At 42.5% G+C, this 8,613-nt stretch overlaps 1 protein-coding gene across 13 annotated transcripts; it reads left to right on the top strand.

Moving 5' to 3' along the window:
- The first annotated feature begins 373 nt into the window (after window positions 1-373).
- On the top strand, window positions 374-2,899 carry LOC133891942 (uncharacterized). Of its 13 annotated transcripts, none has more exons than XR_009904324.1 (4): window positions 375-734; window positions 1,090-1,837; window positions 1,989-2,063; window positions 2,585-2,863. XR_009904324.1 is itself a non-coding variant. In XM_062332658.1 (3 exons), the coding sequence occupies exons 1-3, from the start codon at window positions 540-542 to the stop codon at window positions 2,893-2,895; spliced, it is 639 nt and encodes a 212-aa protein (XP_062188642.1). In that variant the 5' UTR covers window positions 377-539; the 3' UTR covers window positions 2,896-2,899. The 13 variants fall into 13 exon arrangements, 3 of the variants coding, with proteins under 3 accessions (XP_062188642.1, XP_062188643.1, XP_062188645.1); XR_009904326.1 differs by lacking the exon at window positions 1,989-2,063 and having other exon boundaries at window positions 386-734; window positions 1,090-1,135; window positions 1,740-1,837; XR_009904320.1 differs by having other exon boundaries at window positions 374-734; window positions 1,090-2,120.
- The last annotated feature ends 5,714 nt before the right edge of the window (window positions 2,900-8,613 follow it).

The following is an 8,613-nucleotide window of genomic DNA, read 5'->3' as shown; positions in this document are numbered from 1 at the left end:
AGAGGCTCGAGGTGCTCGCTCAGGGCACCTACGGCGTTGTCGTCAAGGCACGCGACCACCACACGGGCGAGACGGTGGCCGTCAGGTGGGTCCGCGGCAAGGGCGAAGGTGACCGCGACGCACCCGACCTCCGCGATGTCTTTCGCAAGCCGCGGCCACGGGTCCATCGTGGAGATCAAGATCGTCGTTCGCGGACGCCATGACAGGGGACGTCTTCCTCGTCATGCTATGTTTGGAAGGCCCAAACCCTCTAGGATCCTAGCCTTTTCTCAGGGAACGAGCCTACACGGAAACAATCAATGGGCCAGCTTCTAGACGCATTTGGAAGCCCATTCGACAGGTATCTGCAATCCAACTCACGTCGTCCCTATACGGATTTTCTGCCCCACCTTTGTAGATGGTTGACTCCTCCCCGTCTCGCGACGCTCACTCATGACTTCAGTCTGCCTCCACCTCAGCCTCTGCCATCACCACCACCACCTTCGCTGCCACAGTCTCCACCTCCGTGGCTGTAGCCCTACGATCCACTCCTCCCTCTTATGCCTGCAGCCGCCTCTTCCTCCCACCCCCACCGCCAAGGCCACCGCGAAGGGACGACTTTGGCTCTCAGCCTTCCCCCACCGATTCTATGCCCTTGTTTGATCTGCCCTCCTCTGATGGCCCAGTGGCGGCATCGCCTTCCACCCGCCGCCGCATTCTTCCTCCACGCCAGGCGTGCCTCGGTCCAGATCCAGGTATTCTCCTCATGGCGTGACCGCGCCTCTCGTTCTCCCTTTCTTGCCCTCGTCGATGTGTCTACTCCCCCAGGCGCGCATGCCACTAGTGTAGAGTGGAGATCCGTCGGGGGTCTGGGGGCTGGGTTGATTTTTTGTTTTGCTTGGTAGGGTGGCTGGCCCCCGTTACCTTCTTGGACGGGTTGCTCATTTTAATTCTTTTCTACGGAATTTCGCTCTTTCTCTACACCCTGATATCCTAATGCTTGCTTCTCTCCAATCTGTGCAGATTGCAGAGATTGGGATACTGTTGTTAGTGATTGGAGTGTGTTCGCTGGTTCGTTTTGATCCTTACTTCTTTTTCTTTCGTGGGCAGGGCGTGAGCAAGCTTGAGCCTACCTGTGATTACGGCGTTGTTAATGGTGAGTTGATTACCTAGCGGTATATATATGTGCTGGCATGGCACGTGCGTGTGATAGCTTGCTTGCATATGACGATGTGTGTGTTCACTTTTGCCAAGAAGTTTGAATTAGGGCCTCATGCCTTACTACAAACATAACTAGTTTAGTTAGTAAAACTTACACTTAGAGACTTGTTCCTTCTATTTTAATAGCACGCTTGGCAATTATGGTTTAAATTTTAACTGGCCTTGTTTAGTGGTTTTATTAAAGAATAGTAGTTGTGTGCAAGAAATATGCTGGTTGAATCTTGCTTTTGTAATAAGATAGATATTGTATTGAGACAATGAGACTCAACTATAGTTTTCTATACACACCAGGTAGTTCAACAATCGGACTATTTGGTTGAAGAAGAAAATTACTCCATAGATATGATCCTTTCAAAGTTATGCTTGTTATGTTGTTTTGGAGTAGCACACTCTCTTGGCTCTCTTGTTTATAATTGCATCCTTCATATCAGCGATATGTCCAAAGATTAAGTCACTCTCAAATAGCATATAGATAACTTCATGGTTTCTATATCTTACCAGTGAGATGCCTTTTTCTAGCTCTGCTACTATATGTGTAGACCCTCCCAGATTTTGTCTGCATGAGGTTGTAAATCTTCTTTCTCCATCTACAATGAACCTATAACGGTGAACTCCAGATGAAAGCATCAATAGAATGGTATGATCTTTTCTAGATTTTTCAACGGGTTTCCTGTCATGCATATTAATAGTGTCAGAACTAAGACATTTCTATCGTTAAGTTTTAGTTTGAGGGAAAATGGAATGGAATGTGTCTCTTATTTGTCTGATGAATGTACTTTGATGCCCAGTTATCTCATGATCCTTCTACATAGATATTTTCCCTCCAAGAGTTCAAGTAAGCAAAGTAGGAATTTTCTTTTGAGGTGGGTCGTCAGAATCCTCATGTTGTTCACGCATCAATATCTAGTTGAACATTGGAGGTACTTCGGTAGCTCTTTGCAATGGAGTTGCTAGGCTCTGCAATATGAAATATACCAATGCCTTTACAAATATATTTATATCAACTGGAGAACAATGCATGAGATGAGCTAGACTGCTTATATCAAAACATACATTAGTCTACTTTCATGGATATTGAAGATACTAATCACATATTCTGATATTGGCGACATGATGAATTAGTACATTTGAGGTATCTAGCAAATACAAATTTTCACTAAATTGGGTAACTGTTATTTGCAAACTGAAACTTTTATACCTGACATTTCTAAGATTGCCGCATTACTGAACTATATTTTGATCACACCTGTGCTCTTTGATATTACTAGGAAACACAACCAGTTGGCTCTTTGAATTAGATTCATTCCAACTGGAACCATGGACTTTGTTTATTTTACTACCAAGACGACCGTGTTTGACATCGAATCACCTCTGCTTCTTGTAGGTTTATTTATCTGTTCATTGGTATCGGCGCTATCGTCTTCCTCATGTCTCTGTCTGGCTGCATCGGAGCAGGGACAAGAAACACCCACTGCATGTGTTTCGTATCCTGTTGTTGTGTTTCGTATCCCATTGTTGTGTTTCTTAACTCATCATTGTGTTCTCCATTCTGAAAAATATTCCAGATGCTATGCACAAGACACTGAACATGGGCTATTAGACACTTGGAATTATGTTGGATGTCAAATTATGTTCAATCTTTGTACTTGGGCTATTAATTTCATGCTCTTTGTGCTTGTTTTTGTGATCTTGTGATGTATGAGATAGATGCGTAATGAGTTTATCATATTATTGATTTTTCTTGATCATTTTTTATTTTTGAGATAATTTTTGTTCCTCGGGATTTCCATCCCCTTGGTTCCCAAACAGTCGTAGGGAATGAAAACTCATGTGGGAATATCCCCCTGGGGAAATGAAATGCCCTTAAAACCCCCTAAGGGATCTCCTTCCTTGGGATTTTGTCTCCTTGCTTCCAAACATAGCCTCATGGAAATTGTTGGCCCCAGCCTACGTGACCAACTAATGGGGCCCTTTTCCGAGGCCGAGACTCGCTATCAAGACCTAGCAGAGGAATGGCTAGCATGTACAGATAATGCTTCACTTCCATCGGACACTCATCGTAAGCCTAAAGTAATTATCACGGGCGTGAGTTCATTTTTCGGTCGGTAAACAGTTGGTTTTGCCAGTTTAACAAGAGAAGAAGCTACTCGGGGACCGACGAGCAGACTCTCATATTTGGCTACATTGTTGGTGGCCGAGAAGTTAATTTGCAAAGTGTATTGCAGGTTTTCTCTTGTGGGACAAATAAGTATAATTCCAGCCCTTGCGTCTTGAAACATAAGTGATCCGTCAAAGAAAAGAGTCCATACATCTGATAAGTCGATGCAATTGTCCTGGGGTTGATCAAGTTCTTTCTATTCGGCAACGAAGTCAGTGAGTACTTGTGATTTGATCGTTGTTCGAGGTACTAAGCAAACATTAAGTTCCCTATGGACAGAGCCAGCTATCAACAATTGGTGAACTATTGATCTTACAAACTTGCTTAAAGTAGACGAATCACATAAAACTCAGAGTAGGTTTTATACAGGTTCAGATCTCCCTTAGAATAATAGTCCTATATCCTCTTTATCTTGTATTATTCTCCAAGACTATTAAAGGGGTGTGTGACTAGCCTAGATAGATCTAAACCTAATCGAAGGCTCCCTTACGAGTAGTCAGGTGAAAATGCTAATACAGATCTAAACTATATAAGGCTTAGTGGGTCAAAGCTTCTGCAGGCTTCAAGGGCGTGTGATGGCTTGTGTCGAATTGTAAGCGCTTGTCCTTCACAGGGTCTCTTGGCTCCATATATATATATGGGGTCATCGTACGGCCTCTGCAGTCCTTTCTTCCCATTCTTGGAGATAAACTTACATGTTTACAAAATATCCTGGGTATCTACGAGTAGTTTTCATGCATCCATGGATTCTCTTTCTAGAGATGGAGATATGCCCCCATAATAATAGAAAATCTTGGGGTATTTGGATATGGTAGTTCTATACTACTGACCGCCTAGCACGTCTAGACGATGACTAGTTGCTAGTCGAAGCCTCGGCGTCCAGTGTAGGGCCTAGAAGCAACTCTAGACGGCTAGACCATCTAGACAGTCAACTCTAGTCTAAGACAGACTAGTTAGTGAATCTAAACGGTGGCTGGACATGACTAATTGGCTATGCACGCGACTAGGTGGCCGTCTTGGCGATGCAAAGTTTGGCGCATGATGGTTTTGCGAGGGAGGATTGTTTTTGCCGCACGTAGGACCAAATTTTAGCCCTGAAACTATTCCCTGCGCCACACAAAACCTAAACCAATCCATCCATTCCTCATTCGTCTCTCAAATCTCTACTCTCATCTGTGGTGTCGGTGCCGATTGCAGCCCCCCGTGCCCGTGCCTGTGCCATCACCCATGCTCGTGACCTCGTCCGAGCCATCGTGCACAACTGTCGATGATCGCCTGCGCGCGTAGCCTTGCCCGAGCTGTCGCCTACGGTCGTGCACGAGCCATCACCCGCTGACGTGCCCATGCCATCGCACGTACCTACACCATTGCATGTGCTATCACCATCATCCCTTCGCTCTGCCATGGCTAGCTCAAGCACTGGTCCATCACTCACAGTCTGAGCGTTGTCTTCTTGTGTGTGTATGGTGTGTGCTCTACTTTGCTTCTTTTGTGTTATGATGATTATTGATTGATGAACTAGAGGATAAAGGATGATTGAAGTTGCATTTCTGCCTTTGGAAGGTATGTGAGGAACGGTGACGTCCTAAGAAGGGGGTTAATTAGGACACTTAGAACCCTAAAACAAATTGGCTCCAAAAACTTTACAAGAAACCTATATCAATTTCTATCTAAATGTGCTCTAGGTTTATCTAGTGTGTCTACTCTACTACTCAAGAGGATTGCAACCTATTCTAGCAAGGTAAATTGCGAGTATGTAAATACAAAAATGTAAATAAGGTAGAGAGACAAACTCAACACAAGGGATCTTTATCCCGTGGTATCGATGACATGAATTCCACCCCTAATCCACGTTGGAGCTCAACAAAGGATATGCTCTCGGTCGCCAAGTCTCTTCCGGTCACAACTTTTGAGCTACCAAGTCACCAAGACAAGGTCTCAAGCACGATGAGCCACCAATCCACCAAGGCAAGGTCTCACCACTAGCCTCTCTTCCGATCACTTGCCGCTATGATCACTTCAGAGCCAAAGCAAGGGTCTCCACATCCTAATACACATGTCTTGCCGCTGCTCCATACCAAGTCGGAGGGTCAACAAGCTTGAGCCACCAAGGCCCAAGATGCCGGTGAATCACTAAGACTCTAAGGCGTCGAAGTACCTCTCGGTACAATCTAGGATCACTCTTTGATCCTTTCTTCAAGCTATAGCACCTAGCTACAACTCACTCTAGGCCTATAAACACTAAATACTCTCTAATCTTGTGCTTAATCGTCTTGGATGATCACTTTAAGACTTTGTTGGCTTAGATATCTTCTCAAGTGTATATGAGCTTCCTCTACACCCTAGCAGCATGCCACAAATCAAATGACTAAGTAGAGGGGTATTTATAGCCTCAAACCCACCAACTAGCCATTTTCCCAACGGTGAGAAAAGTTGTTAACACTGGATAATTCAGTAAGTACAACCTCAGAAACTAGCCGTTGGAACACCCGACACTCAAGGTCTCTGTGAACACCGGATACTCCAATGTGCCTTCAAATCCATCACCGGACCTTCCGCTGAGTTATCTTGAGCCATCCGAGCCTTTGCAGCCTGTCTATGTAAAATACTCCGATGCATTCATCCAGTGTTCATTCTATTCACACCGGACCATCCGGTGAGTTGAACCTTCTCTTCTTTTCCCTGTAAGTGCTCCGATGTAACTATTTCTGTGATCATTGAATTATTCGGTGAGTTAATATTTATTCTTCATCAATTGCAATCGTCTCTGCAAGAAATGCTCTGGTGTGCATAAACCAAGCACCAAACCTTCCGGTGGGTTGATCTTCAATTTTCTGCACTCGCCTTCCTCTATGCAAGAAATGCTCCGATGTTACCCAGTGCAGATCACCAGACTATTCAGTGAGGTCATCAACTTTCTCCCCCTTTGTCAGAAATACTCCAGTGAGTTCAACACACAGAGTACCGGACTATCCGGTGAGTCTATCAGTCTCTGTGCATAATGCTTCGGTGAGGACAAACTCCTCTACATCAGACCTTCCGGTGAGGTCAATTCTCCTTAGACTTCTCCAATTCAATCAAACTTTGTCCCAACTGCCGTGGCTTCTTCTTTATGTATTGCATACATGAGACCTACTAACATATATTTTTGATAAACATGTTAGTCCCAGTGACTATGTTATCATTAATCACTAAAATCATAATCATGACCTAATAGGGTCATTTTCGCTACAATCTCCCCCTTTTTGGTGATTAATGACAATACAACCAAAACAAGTGGCAAATAATAAATGATATTAATCGTAAAGAGCTTATCCCTATTTGTCAACCTAGGTGCCTCATGTTGCTTCTTGTATCTTTTTCTTCCCCCTCCCCCCTTTATCAACCTCAGCATTCCTAGATGTCTTGTATCTTGCTTGTTGATTTGGTCATCAAACTTCTCCCCCTTTGTCAACAATCTCAAAAAGGGCTACAAACATATGTTGAACGCAAGAAAAAGAATTAGAGAATATGGGAGAGAACTTCATAAATCATGATCCAATAAAATGATACCAATTGAAAAGATATACCAATTGTAAGAACAAAATTCATGATACCAGTTATGAGGATAGGAGGCATTGATATCAATTGAAAAAGATAAGTAAGGATCATAAATCATGAAACTCATATGATATAATCTAAACTCTCCCTTTATGTGTGCAAACCCACCTATGAATATCACTTATAGGAATGTAGCAATATATGCACATCTAGATAAGAAGTAGAGGTAGGAAGTTTAACTCATATCATGCATGGAGGTGGCTTAAATGTATAAGTGAATTGACAATGATATCAATTGAAGTATTTAAGCATTGTATACCTCCGGAGACATGTTGATTTCTCCATGAGACTATAAAAGATATATCGGCAACACATGTTAGTCTCAAAATCACAATTCATAGGATATACTCCCCCTAAATGTGTACATACAAGTGTTGAATACTTGCGAAACATATGCACTTGTTATTAATAAAAAGAGGAAGGGTACTCTATAGATTGGTTCATGACACATAAAAGATACCAATTGTGAAACTAATGCCATGTAAGGGACCTACAACTAAAAAACCATATAGGTGTCTCATGGGTTAGAAATAAACACAAGCAACCTACCATATGAAAACTAAGCATTGCAATAAATTGAAATATGCACATGCAATCCTAAACAACGCAAATGTGCTAGATACAAAAAGAAATGCATGAACAAAAGTCTAGCTACCATTTACCTCTTTTACCTTTGGATGGGGATTAGGGTATATAATGATTATGATCTTCATCAAAGCGTCCAATCTGATACACTTGGCTTCTTTGCTTGAACGTTCACTTTATTTTGTGAGCCAAGCCTCCAAATCCCCATAGCTACCTCGAGCTTCAAGTCTTCATTGGAACCCAAACCGATTGGGGCCCCTTCATATTGGTGATAACTTCCTTGGGCACCCAAATGAGTTGGTTCCATCTCTAATTCTTTCTCCCAACCATATGTGCAACCACCTTATTATTGTTCTTCTTCTTGAGCTTATAGTGGTTGCTCTTGATCTTGGTTTTGTAGCTGATCTTGGTGTAGATGTTGGAGGACTTGTTGGAGAGGTTCATAATCTTCTTCCTGACTTGCTGTCATTGGAAGGACTTATGGCCTGCTTGATGACATTTGAGTATGTCATAGTGACCCCTCTGCAAACTTCTTCGCCATGGTTGCACAGTTGTCTTGAGGAAGTTAGACATGGTTCTTGCCCTTTAATCTTGCCAAAACCTTCTTTAGCTTTTTGACTTCTTGCTTGAGCTTATCATTTTCTTGCGCAATGAGTTCATTATATTGTTCTATAAGAACATTCTCAACACATATCTCATTGCAAAGGGATGAGCATAATATATCAATTAAATCATCACAAGAAGTTCAAGCTTTTACCATCGAATAAAAAATAAATAGAGAGGTAGATTGTTCCAAATGGGCCTTAGATTGAGATTCAATGCACTCAAATTAAGCCTTAATCTCATCATGCTCCTTGTTTAGCAAATTGAATTTACTCAATAATTGTTCATAATTAGAAATAAAGGTAGTATGAATATCATTGAGGGCATTAAATTTCTTAAGCTCTTTTGATTGTTTCTTAAGGTCCTTTTTTTGCTCATAGATCAAATGAAAGAGTTCATCATAGGAGGAAGAATCCTCATCAAATTCATCATAGGAGGGAGCTTACATCACTTTTTATACCTTTGGC

This window comes from Phragmites australis, chromosome 15, assembly GCF_958298935.1.
Source record: "Phragmites australis chromosome 15, lpPhrAust1.1, whole genome shotgun sequence".
Taxonomy (NCBI): domain Eukaryota; kingdom Viridiplantae; phylum Streptophyta; class Magnoliopsida; order Poales; family Poaceae; genus Phragmites; species Phragmites australis.
Note: the sequence above shows the minus strand (reverse complement) of the source record. Positions and strands in the feature narration are given on the sequence as shown.

What these genes read in the sequence shown, in the direction of transcription:
- LOC133891942 (XM_062332658.1), top strand. Translation starts at nt 540, where the DNA reads ATGCCTGCAGCCGCCTCTTCCTCCCACCCCCACCGCCAAGGCCACCGC. An exon ending in GTGCCTCGGTCCAGATCCAG is followed by an intron (nt 735 to 1,002) that starts GTATTCTCCTCA and finishes CAATCTGTGCAG; the next exon opens with ATTGCAGAGATTGGGATACT. An exon ending in TGATTACGGCGTTGTTAATG is followed by an intron (nt 1,136 to 2,584) that starts GTGAGTTGATTA and finishes TGCTTCTTGTAG; the next exon opens with GTTTATTTATCTGTTCATTG.